The 22,436-nt window shown below is 51.0% G+C and overlaps 1 protein-coding gene across 5 annotated transcripts in view; it reads left to right on the top strand.

Annotated features, from left to right (window-relative positions):
* Nucleotides 1-22,436, top strand: part of CAPZB (capping actin protein of muscle Z-line subunit beta) — a 186,373-nt gene that overhangs the window by 145,855 nt on the left and 18,082 nt on the right. For all 5 annotated transcript variants that reach the window (XM_029065499.2, XM_039912056.1, XM_029065496.2 and 2 more), the window contains 2 exons: nt 13,329-13,470; nt 13,960-14,076. In XM_029065499.2, the coding sequence (XP_028921332.1) occupies nt 13,329-13,470; nt 13,960-14,076 (259 nt within the window). The remainder of the gene's footprint in view (nt 1-13,328; nt 13,471-13,959; nt 14,077-22,436) is intronic.

Here is a 22,436-nt window from a genome sequence, read left to right on the forward strand (position 1 = left end):
AACTCAGCATATTTTTTTACTGAAAACATTTTATGGAATGAACCGATCTTTCAGATCTCTTCCTGCACATCACTCATCAGTACCAAGACGTCTGAACCAGATGCTTAAGAAGCTTGAGAAGCAGCGTGGCCTAGTTGGTTCATTCATTCATTCAACAGTATTTATTGAGCGCTTACTATGTGCAGAGCACTGGACTAAGCGCTTGGAATGGACAATTTGGCAACAGATAGAGACAGCCCCTGCCCGTTGACGGGCTTACAGTCTAATCGGGGGAGACAGACAAAAACAATAGCAATAAATAGAATCAAGGGGATGGACATCTCATTAACAGAATAGAGTAATAAAAATATATACAAATGAGCGGACGAGCACAGTGCTGGGGGGGGGGGGGAGGGAGAGGGGGAGGAGCAGAGGGAAAGGGGGCTTAGCTGAGGGGAGGTGAAGGGTGGGAGCAGAGAGGCGGCAGAGGGAGAAGAGGGAAAGGGGGAAGCTCAGTCTGGGAAGGCCTCTTGGAGGAGGTGAGCCTAGTGGAAAGTGCGCGGCCTAGGAGTCAGACGGCCTGGGTTTTAATCCCAGCTCCACCAGTTGCCTGCCGTGTGACCTCGGGCAAGTCACTTAACCTCTCAGGGCCCCGATTGCCTCGTCTGTAAATATGGGGATTGGATACCTTGTTCTCCCTCCTATTTGGACCGTGAGCCCCATGTGGGACAGGACTGTAACCCACCTGATTGACATATATCCGTCCCAATTCTGTGCTTAGAACGGTGCTTGACATATAGAAAGCATTTAACCCTTTTTTTTTCTTTAAATGGTATTTGTTAAGCCACCAGAAGTCTCTGGGATCAGACTGGCAATTCCCAGAACCCCACAGTACCGTTTTGGCCAAAAGACATCCTCTTGGTGGACTAGTAAGCCACAGAGTTTGTTGTGGTGTAACACGTGATGGAAAGTTGGTCTCCACATGTTTATTTTCCTCTCTGTTGTGTGCCATTTGCCAATATATCCAGCTTTACCCTTATTTCCTCCTCACATTTTGTCTGTCAGAGAAAGAAATCCAACCATTCTCTTGTGGGCTTGATTGGGAGGTAGAAATGGATAAGCCTACTTCAAAGTTTGCTCCGTTCCCATCGACCCCATCAGTTCCAGCTCTTCAGTGGCTAGTCCTGAGAACTGGGTTGTTCACAGTCACAGTTTGAGTTCCCGAAACAAGTTTCCATCGTGGAGATCCTCGCACAACTCGACTTCAAACACTCTGTAAAGCTTTCTGAGCCTAAATATTTTCCTTTCTTCTCACCTTTCTAAAGTAGGTCATTTTGAGTGTGAAGTTTTTTTGGCTTTCTCTTGTTGTTTTCTTCCAGGGGTTCTGGGTTGAGGAGTAATGGATATAAAATCTGTGTACGTGGCCATGACATTATTCACACTGGAAAAGTGATTTCCAGTGAGAAATGGCATTGCACTCCATTTGGTAAAAGGAGAGTTCCATGATGCATTAGCAAAGAGGCATTTGATCCAATTGCAGGGCTCTAACTTGCTGGCTAGAATAAACCTCTCCAGCTAGTTAATTTGCATGTTTATTGATAAATAGAAGCTTTTATCCCTTCTTGTTTTAGCCAACGTGTCGGTATCCCCTAGCGGATTCATCTTTGTGTTCTTATTTAGAGAATCCCTGGCCGTTTCAGTGAACACACTCTTTCTGATTAGGTTATTGCACCGTATTGGCCCGTCCATTTGCAGATCCAGCCAAATTGCGGTGATTCAAATCCTTTAACCCCGGACATCTGACTTTTTTTTCCTTTCCTAGCCGTTCCTTGCAGCTTTTGAAATTTTATTCTTTGTTTGGAAAATCTTGCAAGTCACCAGAACCGCGTGTGGAAATGATGGTGCTTGATTGCGTCTGCCCCAGAGCTGTCTTCAGAGAGGCAGATGCCGACGGTCGTCCGTCCTGGACACCCTTGAGAGGATTCCCACTGTTTTCTGCGGGACCTACCGCCTCGATCCGTTCCTTACCCCAGGCCCCGGGCCGGTCGTCTCACCCACTCGCAACCCCCCACGTTATTTCAGGGCAACGGTCGTCACAGATGGTTTACCCGCTTTACCTCTGAACTGCTTCTTGGTAGCAACTTTCCACCTGACTTGTCGGACGCCCATTCACATGCCCCTTCCCGGTGTATCAATGTTTTCACAGACACTGGAGCGCAATCCATTGGTCTGAAGCGAAAGGCCTCTGGGATCACCTGGCTTCCGGAACGCACATTGAAACCGGTTTTGTGATTCATCCTCTTCCCCCTTAGTCGTATTTATTGAGCGTATACCGTGTACAAAGTACTGTATTAAGCACTTGGGAGAGTACAGTGTAGCAATGGAGCTGCTTGAGGAAGAGTGGAAAGAGTCTGGGCCTGGAGGTCGGAGGATGTGGGTTCGGATCCCGGCTCCGCCACGTGTCTGCTGTGTGACCTTCGGCAGGTCACTTCACTTCTGTAAAATAATAATTGTGGTATTAATTAAGCGCTTACTCGGTGCCGGGCACCGTACTAAGCGCCGGGGTAGATCCAAGCAAATCGTGTGGGACACAGTCCCCGTCTCAATCCCCGTTTTACAGATGAGGTAATAATAATAATAATGATGTTGGTATTTGTTAAGCGCTTACTATGTGCCGAGCACTGTTCTAAGCGCTGGGGTAGACAGGGGAATCAGGATGTCCCACGTGGGGCTCACAGTCTTAATCCCCATTTTACAGATGAGGTACCTGAGGCCCAGAGAAGTGAAGTGATTGCCCAAGGTCACACAGCAGACACGTGGCGGAGCCGGGATTAGAACCCATGACCTGACTCCCAGGCCCGTGCTTCATGGGGATTAAGGCTGTGGGACGGGGACTGGGTTGAGTTGATTACTTTGTATGTACCCTAGTGCTTAGAACAGTGCTTGGCACATAGTAGGTGCTTAAATACCACTGTTATTATTATGAATTATTATTATTAAAAATGGAAAGCACATTCCCTGCCCGCAGTGAGCGTACAGTCTACTCTCCGTCTCTTCCTCCTCGTCCCAGTTCGCTCTCAGAGCAGGAAAGCCCCTGACCCTAACATCTACCCTTTCTAAACCAGTCCCCAGCGGCTGAGTTCGTCCGATCGGCGAGAGGCACGCTGTCCGCCCGTCCTCATCCTTGAGAGCCAGGGCATTTTTGGAATTATCGAGTATTGGCAAAGACCGTAGCGGGCTTGAGTTGACGTCTATCCCGGCATGCCCTCAACACATGGTTGCATTCGATCATCCTCACTGACGTGCGAGGCCCGAGAGCGAGGAGTTGGGGATGATGAGGTCGCCTTATTGAAATCGCATGTTAGCATTTAAACAATATTAATACTATTTGACTCGTTAAATATACAAAGGCGAGCTAAAGCGTTTCCATGTGTGCGCTGTTAGTTCTGGCGGGAGGCTCCTCAGATGGCTTTATGTGGTTTCGGACAACATTTTAGCACATTCTTAAAATACCCACAAAAGCCTTTATGTAAAAACTCATAAACGTGAACCCCATAAAAGCGATTATTTTTTTTCCCCCTGTTTCATGTCATTCGGATCAAAGTACGGTAGGTAAGCCGAAATCTCTAAAAACTTGTCGAGGTCCCTTTTTAATTAACGCTTCCCGTGCAGAGCCAGCTCGTAAAGCGGGGCCCGGGGAAACCGTCCGAACGCGCTGTGACGATCGTGCGGCCGGGGCGTTCAGAGGGAGTTGGCTCACGGCGCGGTACTGACGCCGCTCGCCGAGGTGGGGGCGGGGGGGAGGGTTCGGTGGTCGTCTCGGGGAGCGTCCAGCCCGTCACCTCTCAGCCCGCCCGCCGCCCCTTTCGTCTCGGAGTCTCCGACGCTCTCCTCGGGTCCCCGAGACGCAAGCCCGTTCTTGAATAGTCCAGGGCTTCCGGATCCGCACCCGAGCCCGGCCCGAGTTTGGGCATCTTGGCTCTGCGGGGAGGCGATCGCCTCGATGACAGAGAGGTGGCTGTCGCGACGGGAGAGCCGTAATGAAACTTACCCTCTGACTCGGCTCCGGTGACTTCTCGTCAGAAAGGCAGAGCGGTTGATTTGAGATGCAGCGTGGCCCGTTGGAAAGCTGGGGCCTGGGGGCTAATCCCAGCTCTGCCCCCTTGCTGGCCGGGTGACCTTGGGCGAGTCACTTCACTTCTCTGGGCCTCGGTCTCCTCATCTGTAAAATAATTATGGTATCTGTTAAGTGCTTATTCATTCATTCATTCAAAAGTATTTATTGAGCACTTACTATGTGCAGACCACTATACTAAGCGCTTGGAATATACAATTCGGCAACAGATAGAGACAATCCCTGCCCAATGACGGGCTTACAGTCTAATCGGGGGAGACAGACGGACAAAAACGAGACAACAGAATCAAGGGGTCAGATGTGTGACTGTGGGCAAGTCACTTAACTTCTCTGTGCCTCAGTTACCTCACCTGTAAAATGGGGATTAAGACTGTGAGCCTCACGTGGGAAAACCTGATTACCCTGTATCTACCGCAGCGCTTAGAACAGTGCTCTGCACATAGTAAGCGCTTAACAAATACAAATACTAACATTATTATGTACACCTCATCAACAAATTAAATAGGGTGATAAAAATATATACAAATGAGCCCAGGATCCCACACAGACACGTGGCGGGGCCGGGATTAGAACCCGTGACCCTCTGACTCTTAGGCCAGTGCTGTATCCACTAGGACCTGCTGCTTCTCCCATCCTCCCTCCTACTTATTCGGTGAGCCCCAAGTGGGACAGGCACTGTGTCCCATCTGCTGAACTTGTATCTACCTCAGCGTTTAGAACAGTGCCGGACACAATAGTAGACGCTTAACAAATGCCATAGTCATTCTTATTGTTACTGTTATTATGATAAATGATCAAACCTTTTAGGCCTTGAGCTTTCCGGTCCTGTGGCCTTCTAGCTGCGTAGTGGAAAACAAGATCAGAGAGCCGCTGGGCAGAGAACTGGAGGAGGTCTAGAATGGTGTGACCCACAAGCGACTGGCAGTGAATCCTCCTCCCGGGCTTGGATTGTTTTCTGAATGAGGGCCGGGAATTTTTTTTTTCCCCCTTGCCAGGCCACAGGGTGGAGGAGTATTGAGAAGGAAATGACCAATTGCACCTTATAAAGTTTTAATGCTGTTTTTTCTGGACATAAAAGAAACCAAGGGACAGAGCAAGGGCAGGAAACCTAAGCTACCTGAGGTTTGAGCTGGCCATTTGGGGTTGCCCAGGCTGCCAGCCAACTGGGCAGTTTTTCTGGGTTTCCTGGGGTGGGAGGGCGGGCGGGGGGAAGAGTCCGTCTCCGCCTCCGCCCCGGTTTTCCAAAGCACACCGACGTCGAAGCAGCTGACCAAGAACAATATGACGCCGCCGTGTTTTCGGGCGCAGCGATCGGTGGCCCTCGAAGAGCCAGAGAGCTATGGCCCCAGCGCTGTTCGGGGAACCGGCCGGTGGAAATGCCAGCCTGATTTCGGAGCCAACAATCCCAAGCTGCCTCGTGATGTCTGTCGGAGGATGGCGTTCTCGTCGGCCCTTCGACTTCCCTGGCGCATTTTAAAAGAAGCCACAGTTTAAATAAGTTGTTTTTCAGCCGGGGTTGACGTGCCCACAATGAGATGGAATGAAAAGAGTAGAGGGTTTACGGCAAGTGGTCAGTTAGGAAAAAGAAAAAGGGGGGATTGTATAATAACAACCGTATGTTGTGGGTTGATCCGCACTAATTTGGTGATTATCGTAGGCTTGACTAATTAGCCAGCTAGTTGAGTCATTAAAAAACGGTAAAATAAGCAGAAAAGGCTTGCCGAGCGGGGCCGGCCGGGCTCTCCGGGGCACTGTAAAATTCCAAGTCTCATAATGCTTTGAGTTTGGAACTCTTGTTAAATTTCTGTTGTGAGTGCCAGGAAAGCAGGTGGCAAGTCGTTGGAACACCTCTTGGGCCAGCAGACCCGCCCCGGGGAACCGAGCGAGGCGGGGCCGGACGGGGTCAAAGGGATCGGTTCCAGAGTCACTGCCGCGGGTCAGGGGCAACCCCAGGGAGTCTCTTCCGGGCAGGCAACGGGACTGTTACTTCTCGATGGTATTTTTGGAACTCTTACTACGTGCAGAGCACCGTGCCGGGGGCTTGGGAGGGTCCAGTGCAACAGAGTTAGCAGACACGTCCCCTGCCCGCAACGAGCTTATAGTCTAGGATCCTCGGGAGAGCTAGCGGTCCGAGGCGACCCAAAACAGCCAACTTTGGACAGGGCGGCCTGGAAGTGCCTTAAAGGGTGATGTGCTGGGCCGGTACTCTCGTTTCTGGGAGGCGCAGATGGTGTCCCGGGGTGACCTTCGAGAGAGGTCTGTGATTATCATCACCCCTCCCTTCCCTGTGCCCCCCTCACGTGGCCGCCAGCCTGCCTCGCCTCTGCGGACTACTTGGCTCGGGGAGAGGAAAGCCTAAAATCCCGTCGATCCGTCACTGTCGGGGGCGGGTGAAGGATGCTAAAGTCGGAGTTCCCCGCCTGAGTCCGTCGGCAGAAGGACTGATTTGCCGGAAGACCGGAGCAACAGGCCAACCAGCCGGCGGGCAACACTCAGGAAAGGGGTGCCCCTTTTTGAGCAAGGCTTAGGGAAGGCCACCGTTCTAAGCGATAAAGCGGAAACTGGTGCCGGACCATACGGGTAACAGAAACTGTGGTTTGTGGTCAAGCGCTCTCTGTGCCGGGCACACAGATATTAGATCGTCGGGTCCCACGCGGGGCTCACGGTCTAAGTTGGAGGGAGAACAGGAAATTGGATCCCCGTTTTGCGGATGGGGGACCTGAGGCCCAGAGAATAATGTTGGTATTTGTTAAGCGCTTACTATGTGCAGAGCACTGTTCTAAGCGCCGGGGTAGTTACAGGGTAATCAGGTCGCCCCACGTGAGGCTCACAGTCTTCATCCCCGTTTTACAGATGAGGTAACCGAGGCACAGAGAAGTGAAGTGACTTGCCCACAGTCACCCAGCTGCCAAGTGTCAGAGCCGGGATTCGAACCCATGACCTCTGACTCCCAAGCCCGGGCTCTCTCCACTGAGCCACGCTGCTTCTCGAAGAAGTGAAGCGACTTGCCCAAGGTCACGCAGCAGGCAAATGGCAGAGCTGGGATTAGAAGCCAGGTCCTCAGGCCCGGGCTCTCTCCACCGGGCCACCCCGCTTCGGCAAATGTGTCCGTTTAGCAGAGGCTCAGAACGTCTGTGCATTTGCCTGGAGGGGAAATGTCTGTCAGTCGCACGTGGGTTTTTCCAAGCACACCTGCATTCACGGGTAGAATTCACCATCACTGGTGTCATCTCTGATCCTGAAGGGAAACTATATATATCTTGGTATGCGGCTCCACAAACATTGATCTTGTCTGCAATCCTTGCCAGCTGAAAGTATGCGCTTAATATTAGGCTTGCCCTCTGCAGATGCTGGCCAAAAAGAAAATTTTCAGCCGAAATATTCTTTTCAAAAACATGTTTGCCCCGTGCCGACACGGCCAACGTTGGCAAGGCCCCGTGGAGGTGCGGGATCCAAAGTACACAGGTGGGGCTGCATTCTGAGGAAAGGCAGCATCTGTGTCGAGTTCGCCGGTTTACCAAGCAGAGCTATTTTTCACGGGCAGTTATTGAACCGTCTTTGTGCCGAGCGCCCTCCGAGCCTTAAAGCCCTGCCCAGGTCGGAAATCTGGGGCCCGTTCCCGTCGCCACAACCTGTTTAGGCCTGACCTAATTTCCAGAAACAGGGTGGGAAGGCATGTACGGGGATTCTTCGCAACTTCGCAAGAGCCCCGACTGAGGGCTAGACTCTCCCGATCAGTCACCCAGTTCTCTTTAATGAGCGCCTGCTGTGTGCAGAGCACTAAGCGCTTAGGACAGTACAGTGTAACATATAATAACAGGCACATCCCCTGCCCACAGCGAGCTTACGGTCCCGATGAGAGGTGGTTGAAAGCGAAGCAGGGGAAGAAGGGAATGGAGTGGGATAGTTGTAGGCAACGTGTATTGCGTGAGAGGAGGAGTGCGATAAAGGGATGGGGACAGACAGAGAAGATGTGAAATCATACACAAGAACATAAAAAGGCAACTAGAGAAGCAGTAAGGCCTAGTGGATAGAGCAGGGGCTCTGAGAGTCAGAAGGACCTGGTTTCTAATCCCGGCTCTGCCATCGGTCTGCTCTGTGACCTCGGACAACTCACTTCACGTCTCTGGGGCTCAGCTACCGCATCTGTAAAATGGGGATTAATACCGCGAGCCCCACGTGGGGACATGGACTGCATCCAACCTGGTTACCTCGTGTCTACCCCAGCGCTTAGTATAGTGCCTAGGACATAGTAAATACATAGTAAGAGGACAGCGTGGCCTAGTGGCAAGAGCATGGGCTTGGGAGTCAGAGGTCGTGGGTTCTAATCCCGGTTCCGCCACTTGTCTGCTGTGTGACCTTGGGCAAGCCACTTCACTTCTCTGTGCCTCAGTTACCTCATCTGTAAAATGGGGATTGAGACTGTGAGCCCCACGTGGGACAACCTGATTACCTTGTATTTACCCCAGCGCTTAGAACACTGCTTGGCACGTAGAAAGCGCTTAGCAAATATCATAATTATCGTTATTATTTCTTAACAAATACCATAAAAAACTTAAAAGAAATACAAATAACAGATAAATATACTCAAGGGTGTCGGAGACAGTCAGTCATTTACGTTTTTATTTATAATCCATCCTCAGTACCTGGGTGCATAAGTGTATTTATATGTTTAGGTATTCCTATTCCACTGTTTGTAAAAAAATTTTATTGCGTCTTTTCCGTTATGTTGTGGGCTCCTTGTGGTCAAAGAACCTGCTTTATCAGTCGGCGGTATTTATGGAGCGCCCACCTTCTGCAGAGCACTGTACTAAATAGATGGGAAAGTACATGACAACAGAGTAGATAGACACGATCCTTGCCCTCAAGGAGTCTAAATCTAATGGGAGAGAGAGACATTAAGATGAATTTCAGATAAGGGACGGGTAGAATGTAAGCCCAGCATAGGATTCAAGCAGCAGGGCAAGCCTGTGCCTGTCTGTGCATTCTTAATAGTCAGTGTGGTATAGAAGTGCTTACTCTCTGCCAAGCACTGTGCCTTTTAAGCACTGGGGGAGAAACCTCACCTGGTTATCTTCCACTTCGATTTGTGACCTTGGGACATTTGACATTCATCCCCTCCCCAACCCCACAAGACTTATGTATATATTTTTAAAGGTACATGTTGTAAATTATTTATTCATATTAACACCCGTCTACCCCTCTAGACCGTAAACTCGATATGGTCAGGGAACGTGCCTACCGACTCTGAATTGCACCCTCCCAAGCGCGTAGTGCAGTGTTCTGCACACAGTAAGCTCTCAATAGATACCATTGAGTGATTGAAAGGGCATTGGTTGAAAGTGCTGGGGAGCTGAGGGGAGGGTCAAAGTACCTAAGGGGTACAGTCTGAAGCGCATAGGTAACCCAGTGAGGAGGGCCTCTATGCTTTTATTTCTGCGGTACCTTTCCGAGCGTTCTAGGCACCCGGTAGATCTCATTTACAACCATTATTCCGCCTAAAGGAGAGGCGCGATGGTTGGTGGTGGGAGGAGCGTTCCAAGCAAAATTGGGTACACTGATTTGAGGGAGAGAAAAATCCTCAAATCTTGCACGAATGCATATCAGTATACGAATCACTGTAAACTGAAAGATGAGTAAATACCTCATCCACCGGCAAGTTTTTTGAAAGATCAGTTTGGGGAGAGGGGAAGTGTTTCTGGGACAGTGTATCATCATTCAGTCATATATATCGAGCACTTACTGTGTGCAGACCACCCTGTTAAGCGCTTGGGAAAGTCAAATACTACAAAAACCATTGACATCCCCTGCCCGCAGTGAGCTCAGAGTCTACAGTGGGGGAGACGGACACCAATACAGATAAGCAGAATGATGGCTGTGCACATCAGTGCTTTGGGACTGGGTTGGGGGAAGAGCAAAGGGATAAATAAAATGGCAGATATGTATCACTTGGGCTTAAGTAGTTGGACATGGAGGGTGTCACCCGTGTGCTTGGGTCTGTACCCCATAAACGCTGCTAGTCACCCCACTCTCAGCCCCGCAGCACTTATTAATGTCAGTCTCTCCCTATCTCTATCCATCTAGCTGCTGGTCTGCTTCTTCTATGGACTTCTCCTAGCATTACCGTCTTCTCCGGAGAATTAGTCCACCTGATTACGTGTCCAGAACGCGCTAACCTAAGTCGAGTCACTTGGCCTTCCAAAGACCATTTTGGCTCAATTTGCTCCAAAATCCATTTGTTTGTTTTTCGGGCAGTCCGTGGTATTCGCAAAAGCCTTCTCCAACACCCCATTTCAAAAGAATCGATGATCTTCCTAACCTGCTTTTTCACTGTGCGGCTTTCCGATTCATACCTTGTCACTGGAAACACCGTAGAATTGACAGTTTGTATTTTTGTGGCTATTGTTACATCAGCACATTGAATAATTGATTGGGGGTGCTTTTTATGCTGGCTCTCATTTTCCCTGGAGCTTTTTCTTACGCTGAAATCCTGAGTAGTACTAAAAGTGATAGTCTTAAATTAGTAGCAGCGTAAATGCTGAGATTGACAGGTTGGGGGGTAACAGTTCTTTACACATCTGAAACAAGTGGGGGTTTTTTTTAAGCTTTTCAGTTTCTTCTCGGGGGACTACCTGCTCAAGTTTAACTGGTGAACTTTTTTAGCCGGCAGCAGTAATTACGGAGTGCCTCCCTTGTGCAGAACACCGCCGTAGGAGCTGCGGAGAATTAAAGGGGGAGAAAAAAATGGCTTGGTTCAAGACTTCAAGGAGATATCACTGTAAAGAGGGAGACAGGCAGGGCAGGTGCCAGAGGCCCAGTGTTAAAAATAAGAATCAAGTCCACCTTCCATTTTAGCTTCAGTGACAGTAAATTAAATTGACTCTATAGTTCTTGGTGGGTACCCATCTCTTACCCTAATTCCGAAAAGCAGCATGGCGTACTGAAAATAGCCTCCCCCTCTGGATCCTAAGGTTATTATGGACAGGGAAAGCGTCCGCAATTCTATTGTATTGTAATAATAATGTTGGTATTTGTTAAGCGCTTACTATGTGCAGAGCATTGTTCTAAGCGCTGGGGGAGATACAGGGTAATCAGGTTGTCCCACGTGAGGCTCACAGTCTTAATCCCCATTTTATAGATGAGAGAACTGAGGCACAGAGAAGTTAAGTGACGTGCCCACAGTCGCACAGCTGACAAGTGTACTCTCCCAAGTGTTTGGAACAATGCTGTGCACAGAGCTAGCGCTAGTCAATACCATTGATTGATAACCAGGGCCTGGGATTCAAAGGACCTGGATTCCTGGTTCCACCACTTGCCTGATGTGTGGCCTCGGGCAAGTCACTTCACTTCTCTGTGTCTCAGTTTCCTCATCTGTAAAATGGGGATAAAATACCTGTTCTCCCTCTCTCAGACAGTGAGTCCCATGGGGTTTAGGGACTATGTCCAATCCGCTTATCTCGGATCTACCCCAGCACCTAATATGGTGTTTGACCCATAGTAAGAGTTTAGCGAATGTTATTATCATTATATCATCATCATCTACTGCAGCGTGACCTAGTGGAAAGGATCATGGCCTGGGAGTCAGAGGACCTAGATTCAAATCCCGTCTTTGCCACTTGTCTTTTGTGTGACCTTGGGCAAATCACTTAACTTCTCTGTGCCTCAGCTGTAAAATGAGGATTAAGACTGTGAGCCTCACGTGGGACAACCCGATTACCCTGTATCTCCCCCAGCGCTTAGAACAGTGCTCTGCACATAGTAAGCGCTTAACAAATACCAACATTATTATTATTAAAATGGGGTTTATAATTGTGAGCCTCATGTGGGACATGGATTGTATCCAACCTGATTATCTGGACTGTAAATTCCGGATAATCCTTTAGACTGTAAACTCATTGTGGGCAGGGAATGTGTCTGTTCATTGGTGTATTGTGCTCTCCCAAGCGCTTAGTACAGTGCTCTGCACACAGTAAGTGCTCAATAAATGCATTGAATGAATGATTCTTGTATCTATCCTATTGCTTAGTACAGTGTCTCGCACATAGTAAGCACCTAAATATCAGTAAAACCCAGGTCCTCTGACTCCCAGGCTCATGCTTCTTTCAGTAGGTCACACTGCCGCAGGGAATAATAATAATAATAATAGTATTGTGCAAATGAGAATTCATAACTGTTCTCCCTCCTACTTTGACTTTGCCCCCCATGTGGGACAGGGATGGTTAGTATTGATAAGCACTTAACAGATATCATCACCATTATTAATTCCTCACCTTTATGCATTTTATTATAGTAACTTAAATCTAAGGATTATCCAGCCTGGCTCAAAAAACGCCAAAAAACTCAGGTCTGAAACTCTGTTAGGTTTTGGTTAAAATGTTAATACACAGCTGTTTAACCAACTGCACCCATTCATTAGAGGAGTAGGTTTCTCACTGTAACTGATAAAGGAATTTTCCCCCTTTTACCAGAAAATCTTTCTCTCCCAAGATAAATGAAAAAAAGATATTCCTCCAAGAAGCCTTCCCTGACTAATCCTTCATTTCCCCATCCTATTCTCCCTCCGTCTGCATCCCCTATGTACTTGTGTCTGGGCCCCTTAAGCACTCTTATACCCCAGGCCCCAGCACTTCTGCACGTATCTTTAAATTCTGCCATTACCTCTCTCTGTGACTTTTTTGAATGTTTGTCTCCGCCACTAGACCGTAAGATCCTTGAGAGCAGGGATCATGTCTCCCAACTTTATTTTGCTCTGTGGCGTAGTGGATAGAGCATGGGCCTGGAACTCAGAAGGATCTTGTCTGCAGTGAGAACGTGGGCAAGTCTTTTAACTTCTCTGGGCCTCGGTTACCTCATCTGTAAAATGGGGCTTAAGACTGTGAGCCCCCTATGGAGCAGGGACAATATCCAAACTAATTTGCTTTTGCCCATCCCAGCACTTAATAACAAATATGACAGTTAGTACCGTGCTCTGCACACAGTACGTCCTCCATAAAGACTAACGATTGGTGAAAATATTGTTCCAGTAACTCAGATTGGTGAGATAGTTGGGCCCCTGAGGACTCGTTCGGCGACATCGTCAACGCGTTTTTCCTGAGGTTTCTGCTGAGTGGGAGCCGGGGGAGAGTTTTCCTGTGCCGTGTTGCTCCATTTGACAGAGGGGCAGAGGGTTAGAACTTTCACTTCTGACAGATACCCCCGGGCCTCCTTCCCACAGGTATTTTGAAGGTGGCGTCTCCTCGGTCTACCTCTGGGATCTGGACCATGGCTTTGCCGGAGTGATCCTCATCAAGAAAGCCGGAGATGGATCAAAGAAGATTAAAGGCTGCTGGGATTCCATCCACGTGGTGGAAGTTCAGGTACAAACTCTGAGGCCGCTGAAATCCCCTTTCAGGTCCCAACCCGCGGCGGTCGAAACGGGACGATTCGGGACGGGCTGGGCCGCTCGGTGCGAGTCAGTGAGGCACTGCGACTTTCAAGGAACTGAGGTTTCCGTCGCTTTTCATTCTGCAAAGTACGCTGGCGCCTCCTGGAAGAAGCTAAGTTAGAACGTCAGTTGGACCTGGAAAAAAAGTCGATGATCCCAGGGGGACTGTAAATACATTCCGGTGTGTTTGCGTGTACTTAGTGTAAGGGACCAGGACACATCAGTGATTAGGTAATAAAAAGCAGGTGGTGAGGTATGGGGGGAGAAGAGGGCTCTGGTAAAATTGTTGATGCTTTTCAAAGGAAACTGGCAGGTGCAGCTCTTCGGCGTGTACACCCCAGAAGGCCAATTCACATTCGGCTCCGGGGTGGCTTTGGGTTGGTCCTTCCTGGCTGACGCCTCCACGTTCTTCTGCCTCCAGGAGAAGTCCAGCGGTCGCACTGCCCATTACAAGCTGACCTCTACGGTGATGCTGTGGCTGCAGACCAACAAGACCGGCTCCGGTACCATGAACCTCGGAGGCAGCCTTACCAGACAGGTACCGTCCCCGTACAACGCCCCTTCCTGCAGCACGGCTTCCCCGTGTTAGCGGAAACCGCAGCCAATGAGATGAGCTACTGAGTGGTTCGAGCTCGGTGCCCGAACATACGACCTCTGCAGATTTCAGAAAGAGGCAGTAATAATTGTAATTGTTAAGCACTTAATATTGTTCCAAGCACTGGGGTAAATGCAAGTTAATCAGGTTGGACACAGTCCCCGTCCCACATGGGGCTCACACTCTTAATCCCCATTTTACGGGTGAGGGAGCAGAGATGTTAAGTGACTTACCCAAGGTCGCACAACAGACGCGTAGCGGAACCGGGATTAGAACCCAGGTCCTTCGGACTCCCAGGTCCGTGCTCTATCCAGTAAGCCCTGTCGCTTCTTAAACGGGCAACGTAGCATTGAGTGGGATTTTAGATCGCCGTGCCAGTGGCTTCCATGTTGGGTTTCTGGAAGGCCAATGCCCTCCAGCCATCCCCTTCTTTTCCAGAATAGAAGCAGCTTGGCCTAGTGGAAAGAGCACAAGCCTGGGAGTCAGAAGACTTGGGTTCTCATCCCAGCTCTGCGAACTACCTGCTGTGTGACCTTGGGCAACTCTACCTTTCTTCTCCCCCAGCGCTTAGTACAGTGCCTGGCACCTAGTAAGCGCTCAACAGATACCATCATCATTATTATTATTATTATTTTTAGGCTAGGAGAAAGGGGCCTCACCTCCACCACAGAGAACTCCTTTCCTGGCCACACCCCTTGGTCCCCTTCCTCTTCTCACCACCTTTGCCCCCTCACCTCGTTTCTCCTTCCCACTCCTAAGCCCAGCCGCCACATTGCCGCAGTCTGCTTCCTTCCACCTGCCCATTTGGGGGGGAAACCATCCCGCCTCTTCCTCTCTCTCCCCAGCCCTCCCGGCCCCGTAAGTGGGGTGTCCTCAAGTTGGTTGCTTTTAGCCTCTTCCCGGGACTGCGTTCTTGTCCCCTTCCCAGAGGCCAAGAATAGGGGAGGATGGGAACAGGACCACGGCCACAGCCTCCTCCGTCACCCGCTGAACAAGACAGCGGTGGCTAATGAAAAATGGGCCGCCGGAGGCCATTCCGTCCCCCGCGTCACTCACCGCTCTTAACTCTTGATCCTAATCACGCGTAGTTTCCAGTGACCTGGGCAAGTATTTAACCCTCCACCTTCCTAGTAGTTTCAACCAGAGGGGGCTGGCCATGGGCGCAGTTTGATTCCGGATTCGCGGCGTTGAGCGGCCGGTGCCGAACGAAACCCCAGACTGATGAGTGGCCGTCCTCGGCACACCTTGGCCCGGGCTGCTCGCCCTCCTTTAGCTCGCCGTACTCTCGAGGCTTTAATGAAGAAATTCATGCTCCTGTCATCGTTTTCGCAGCCGATCGTAAAGTTCATCTGCCGTGCGTTAAAGTCAGGGCCGGCTTCCAATGTAAGTAAGGTTGAAAGGAAAAAAAAAGGGGGCCGGGGGGATCCGGGAGAGTGATGCACGACTTCTGAACAAACAGTGGAAATTGGAGTTGGAGGATTTAGCCGTGGGGATCGGATTTTTCTCCCCTGCAGAAACCGTAGAGGTGTCGGGTGAGGAAGGCCGCCGGCTCAGCACCTGGCCCGGTTGGGCAAATCACTTACCCGACAGATGATTGAAAGGCGTTGACGTGGGATTTGTACGTGGTTTATATGGGTCGTTCCGTTTAGGAGGCAAGCTCCTAGAGGGCAACACCCGCCTTGTGAGTTCTGTAAGGAAGCCAGGTAATATACATTCACTCGGTCGTTCTTATTGAGGTCTTACCGTGTGCAGAGCCTTTGGAAACTACAATTCAGGTAATAATAAACGGACCCAGACTCTAGAAGCCGGCACGGGATGCACTGTAATTAGATCTGTAGATGTCGGGCGGGGACTGCAGAGCAGCTTGTGTTCGCTAGGTATCTGGGGCCCTTTAAGCCTCCGTCACCTGAGGCGGTCGATGGGTTGTGGCGGCCCCGGTCTACTCTGCACGGCCCCAGCAAAGACCTTCGGGGTTGGCTAGATTTATTCACGACGCCCCACAGAGTTGTCCACGCCGAGCAGAAACGGTGCTCTGTTCTCGCTATGGTCTGCTGTAAAAACATGTTTAAATCAGGTGTTAAACCGGTCTCCGCCCTTAGCATTTCCAGGGACAGCTCGAACACGTGCCCAAGGAATTGCTGATGTAACGCTTCGTCACTTAGCCGTTCTGTCAACCGCAGATCATCGGGAAAGCGAATACAACGCTGCTGCCCTGCCAGAATGCCCGTGTAGGGTTAGCGAGATGTGTTCGTTTCCCATTCAGCCCTGTCCTGGCTGTGCGCTTCCTACGCAGAAGCCCCCGGGAAGCAGCATGGCCTAAAGGAAAGAGCAGGGGCCTGGGAGGCAGAGTGCCCGAGTTCTAATCCCGGTTCTGACACTTGCCTGCTGGGTGACCCTGAGCAAGTCACTAAATTTCTCTGGTCCTCAGTTTCCTCCCCTGTAAAGTGCCAAATCAATACTTGTCTTCCTTCTTACTTAGACGGTGAGTCTCTTGTGGGACTGGGAATGTGTCTGACCGGATTGTCACGTCCACCCCAGCGCTTAATACAGTGCTTGGCACAGGATAGGAGCTTAACAAATATTATCATTATTGCCATCGTTCTGATCCAGTCCTCTAGACTGTAAGCTCGTTGTGGGCAGGAGTTGTGTCTGTTTATTGTTATATTGTCCTCTCCCAAGCGCTTAGTACAGTGTTCTGCAAACAGTAAGCGCTCAAAAAATGCCATTGACCGATTGGTCCCGATTTCAGCGAGCACTGTTAGATCCTTGAAACGAGGGCGCTTCCGGGCCAAAGGTTCATGCACGATGCCTTTCGCCCCATCTTTCCCTGCTCCCCACCCCAGCCTTCCAGAAGTATTTTTAGATTGGGCCTATGCAGAGGGGAAGGTGAAGAAGTAAGCATTGGCATGGGGGAGGGTACTGATGAGGAGCACCAGCTGGCCCTTGGACATCTGCCCATTTTGCCCGGTGAGTCGAACCCAGGGGTTTCCAGCGGCTGCGCCGCTGCGGTTCAGACACCCAAAGGGCCCGTGCGGTAGATGGGCCTGTGCCTCCGTAAAGCCTTCCTCTCCAAAGATGCTCTCTCCCCTTGCTCGTTCTCTAAAAAGTGCTGGCAGAGTAGAACGCCGTACAGTAGGTGACTGTCCAAAGCGATCTTGCTCTTTTTCTGCTGGATACTTTCTGTCACTTTTTGGCAATCTGGACTTGGATGCCACAACGTGGAAACACGCAGTTGAAGTTTTTTGGCCCGGGTCCCCCCGTAGACTTCTCTGGCGCTCTGCAGTTTATCCTTCGGCGCAGAGGGGATCGGTAAGGTTTCGGGAGGTTACGTTCCGCGGCACCACCGTCCGGGGGGGGTCTCGTTTGACTGCCAGGGACCATTGTATGTGCTTGACTTGGAGCTCGTGGGGGTGTCTGCTCTAGGTCAACACGAAATGGGCGTCACACCCTTGGGTTTCTAAGGAACTGATTATCGTATGGGCTTTTGTAATTCTCTAAAAAGTTCCCTGGAGGCTTGAGAGAATGAAAACCCCAACTAGAAGTGATGTTTGAATAAAGGCCCAGCCTGCCCGTTGTCTATTATGCCTTGTCAGAATAGAAGCCCGGGGTGACTTGGATAGAAGTTGCTTGAATGAAGACCCGGTTGCCATTTGGATGTCGGTTTATGTCAAGAGAATTAAAAAAAAAAGTTTCCGTGTAATCTTGTGTTGATGATGATGATAAGGGTATTTGTTAAGCGCTTATTCTGTGCCAGGCCCTGATCTAAGTGCTGGGGTAGATCCAGAATAATTGGGTTGGACACAGTCTCTGCCCCACATAGGGCTCACGGTCTTATCCCCATTTTACGGATGAGAACTGAAACACAGAGGAGTTAATTAACTTGCCCACGGTCACACAGCAGGCAAGTGGCGGAGCCGGGATTGGAACCAGATCCTTCTGTCTCCCAGGTCCATGCTCTATCCACACTGCTTATGGCTGCCTTTATTTCCTTCTCTCATTCTCCCTCCTCACACACTTCCCTTCTCCCACCTGTAAAAGAGTGGGAGGGCCTGACTGTAGAATATTGGCTGGACCAAGTTTCTTTCTATCAGTGGTATTTATTGAATGCTTACAGGGAGCAGAGCACTGTACTAAGCGGTTGGGAGAGCACAGTGTAATAGTCTAATATATATTAATATAGACAGAGTATAATAGAGTTGGAGGACACGTTCCCCACGCACATTGAGCTTACAGTCTAGAGGACGGACTGTACCATGGGGAGAGACAGGGACTCCATGTCTCTCCCTCCCACTTCGGCACCCCAAGTTGCAACTAGCTAATAATAATAATAATGTCGGTATTTGTTAAGGGCTTACTATGTGGAGAGCACTGTTCTAAGCGCTGGGGTAGATACAGGGCATGCCCACGTCTCCCCCATCCTAAAAAACCCGCTCTCGACCCCACTTCCCCCTCCAGTTATCGCCCCATCTCCCTACTACCCTTCCTTTCCAAAATCCTAGAACGAGTCGTCTACGATCGATGCTTAGAATTCCTCAACTCCCATTCTCTCCCAGACCCCCTCCGATCTGGCTTCCGTCCCCTCCGCTCTACCGAGACCGCTCTCTCTGAGGTCACCCGTGACCTCCTTCTTGCCAGATCCGATGGCTCCTACTCCATTCTGATCCTCGACCTCTCTGCTGCCTTCGACACTGTCGACCGTCCCCTCCTCCTCCATACCTCATCTCACCTCGGCTTCACGGACTCCGTCCTCTGCCGGTTCTCCTCTCACCTCTCCGGCCGGTCATTCTCGGTCTCCTTCGCCGGAGCCTCCTCCCCCTCCCATCTTTAATTGTCGGAGTTCCTCAAGGGTCAGTTCTCGGCCCTCTTCCGTTCTCCATTTACACTCACTCCCTCGGTGAACTCGTCCGCTCTCACGGCTTTGACTACCATCTCTACGCAGATGACACGCGGATCTACATCTCCGCCCCCGTCCTCTCCCCCTCCCTTCGGGCTCGCGTCTCCTCCCGCCTCCGGGACGTCTCCACCCGGATGTCGGCCCGCCGCCTAAAACTCAACGTGAGCGAGACCGAGCTCCTCATCTTCCCTCCCGAACCCGGTCCTCTCCCAGACTTCTCTATCACCGTGGATGGCACGACCGTCCTTCCCGTCTCTCGGGCCCGCGATCTCGGTGTCGTCCTTGACTCGTCCCTCTCGTTCACCCCACGCGTCCTATCCGTTACCGAGACCTGCCGGTTTCACCTCTACGATATCGCCGAGATCCGCCCTTTCCTCTCCACCCGAACGGCTACCTTACCGTTAGGGGCTCTCGTTATATCCCGGCTAGACTACCGTGTCGGCCTTCTCTCCGACCTCCCTTCCTCCTCTCTCGCCCCGCTCCGGTCTATTCTTTACTCCGCCGCCCGGCTCATCTTCCCGCAGAAACGATCCGGGCATGTCACTCCCCTTCTTAAACAACTCCAGTGGTTGCCCGTCGACCTCCGCTCCAAACAAAAACTCCTCACTCTAGGCTTCGAGGCTCTCCGTCACCTCGCCCCTTCCTACCTCTCCTCCCTTCTCTCTTTCTACCGCCCACCCCGCACGCTCCGCTCCTCCGCCGCCCGCCTCCTCGCCGTCCCTCGGTCTCGCCCGTCCCGCCGTCGACCCCCGGGCCGCGTCCTCCCGCGGTCCCGGAACGCCCTCCCTCCTCACCTCCGCCAAACTGATTCTCTTTCCCTCTTCGAAACCCTACTTAAAACTCACCTCCTCCAAGAGGCGTTCCCAGACTGAGCTCCTCTTCTCCCTCTACTCCCTCCGCCATCCCCCCTTTACCTCTCCGCAGCTAAAGCCTCATTTTCCCCTTTTCCCTCCGCTCCTCCACCTCTCCCTTCCCATCCCCACGGCACCGTACTCGTCCGCTCGACTATATATTTTCGTTACCCTATTTATTTTGTTAATGAATTGTACGTCGCCTCGATTCTATTTAGTCGCCATCGGTTTTTACGAGATGTTCTTCCCCTCGACTCTATTTATCGCCATCGTTCTCGTCTGTCCGTCTCCCCCGATCAGACCGTAAGCCCGTCAGACGGCAGGGACCGTCTCTATCTGTTGCCGACTTGTTCATCCCAAGCGCTTAGTACAGTGCTCTGCACATAGTAAGCGCTCAATAAATAGTAATGAATGAATGAAAGGTTGTCCCACGTGAGGCTCACAGTTAATCCCCATTTGACACATGAGGTAACTGAGGCCCAGAGAAGTGAAGTGACTTGCCCACACTCACACAGCTTACAAGTGGCAGAGCTGGGATTCAAACTCATGACCTCTGACTCCCAAGCCCGGGCTCTTTCCACTGAGCCACGCTGCTTCTCTGCACTGTGTTTTGGGAGCTATCTAAAGAAGAACGCAGCCCCAGACATTGTGTTCTGGTCCTCAGCTTGGAGAGTGTTCAAGAGCACTCGTGACTGAGGCTAAACAGGCCCAGCCAGCGGAAGTAACTCCCAGCCTCCCACCCGACCCTGACGGCCTGCGCTCAGTCGGGCGGGCTGAGGTCCGCCAAACTCACAGTGGGCCCGAGTGACGGGCTCGGTGAGTCAAGCAGCGTGGCTCAGTGGAAAGAGCCCGGCCTTGGGAGTCAGAGGTCATGGGTTCGAATCCCGGCTCTGCCACTTGTCAGCTGTGTGACTGTGGGCAAGTCACTTCACTTCTCTGAGCCTCAGTTCCCTCACCTGTAAAATGAGGATGAAGACTGTGAGCCTCACATGGGGCAACCTGATTAGCCTGTATCTCCCCCAGCGCTTAGAACAGTGCTCTGTACAGAGTAAGCCCTTAACAAATACCAACATTATTTTTTTAGAGAAGCAGCGTGGCTCAGTGGAAAGAGCCCGGGCTTGGGAGTCAGAGGTCGTGAGTTTGAATCCCAGCTCTGCCACTTGTCAGCTGTGTGACTGTGGGCAAGTCACTTAACTTCTCTGGGCCTCAGTTACCTCATCTGTAAAATGGGGATTCAAACTGCGAGCCCCACATGGGACAACCTTTATCCCCCCAGCACTTAGAACAGTGCTCTGCACGTAGTAAGCGCTTAACAGATACCACTATTAATTAACCAGTCGAGGTACTCCAGGGGACAAATGGAAGGGCTCCGTCGTGTCGTAACTGGAGAAGTCAGTTCCTGGAGGAGCCCGTTAGTGGATCCGTTCACCTCGGGGCCGGTCTCCCTCTTGGATGTGCTCCCGTTCCCTTATTTAGAAGGGTGACAGGATGGGAATAGTTCCTTTACAGTATTGTACTCCCCCAAGCGTTTAGTGATCATAAGCGTATCTGTTAAGTGCTTACTACGTGCCAGGCACCGTACTAAGCACCGGGGTGGATGCAGGCAAATCAGGTTGGACACAGTCCCTGTCCCACGAGGGGCTCACAGCCTCAAGCCCCGTTTTACAGATGAGGTAACTGAGGCACAGAGAAGTGAAGCGACTTAAGGTTACCCAGCAGACAAGCGGTGGGGCCGGGATTAGAACCCACGACCTTCCAACTCCCCGGCCCGTACTCTATCCGCTTCACCTTGCCGCTTCTCTTAGTACAGTGTTCTGCCAGTAGTAAGCGCTCAGTAAATGCCATTGATTGGTTGATTAGGTGATTAGATCAGTCTTAGTAGCCCAGGAGCAACCCCTGTAATGGGTGTCCAAAGGCTTAGTCTTGGGGCATTTGATATTTGCCCCACCCTCAACCCCACGGCAGTTACGTGCGTATCTATAAAGGATGTATTAGAAATCATTTACATTAATGTCTGTCTCCCCCTCTAGATTGTAAGCTCACTGTGGGCAGGGAATGTTTCTACCCAACTCTGTTCTATTTAATAATGTTGGTATTTGTATTTGTTGAGCGCTTACTATGTGCAGAGCACTGTTCTAAGCGCTGGGGTAGACACAGGGGAATCAGGTTGTCCCACGTGGGGCTCACAGTCTTAATCCCCATTTGACAGATGAGGGAACTGGAGCACAGAGAAGTGAAGTGATTTGCCCACAGTCGCAGAGCTGGGATTCGAACTCATGACCTCTGACTCCAAAGCCCGTGCTCATTCCACCGAGCCACACTGCTTCTCACTCTCCTTAGCGCTTAGTACAGTGCCCTGCACACAGTAAGGGCTCAGTAAATGCAATCGACTGATCGAACTGACCCCGAGTGAGCCGGGGAGCCTCGTGGACCAAGTCTGCAGTAGCTCCAGACTTGGGAGACGCCTGTGATCTGTTTAAACGCCTTCGGGTTCCTAGCCCATCTTGGTTGCCGTTTGATCTCGTTGCGGGCAGGGAGTGCGTCTGTTCCGCTGTACG

The sequence above is a fragment of the Ornithorhynchus anatinus genome, chromosome 5, assembly GCF_004115215.2.
Source record: "Ornithorhynchus anatinus isolate Pmale09 chromosome 5, mOrnAna1.pri.v4, whole genome shotgun sequence".
NCBI classification, from domain to species: domain Eukaryota; kingdom Metazoa; phylum Chordata; class Mammalia; order Monotremata; family Ornithorhynchidae; genus Ornithorhynchus; species Ornithorhynchus anatinus.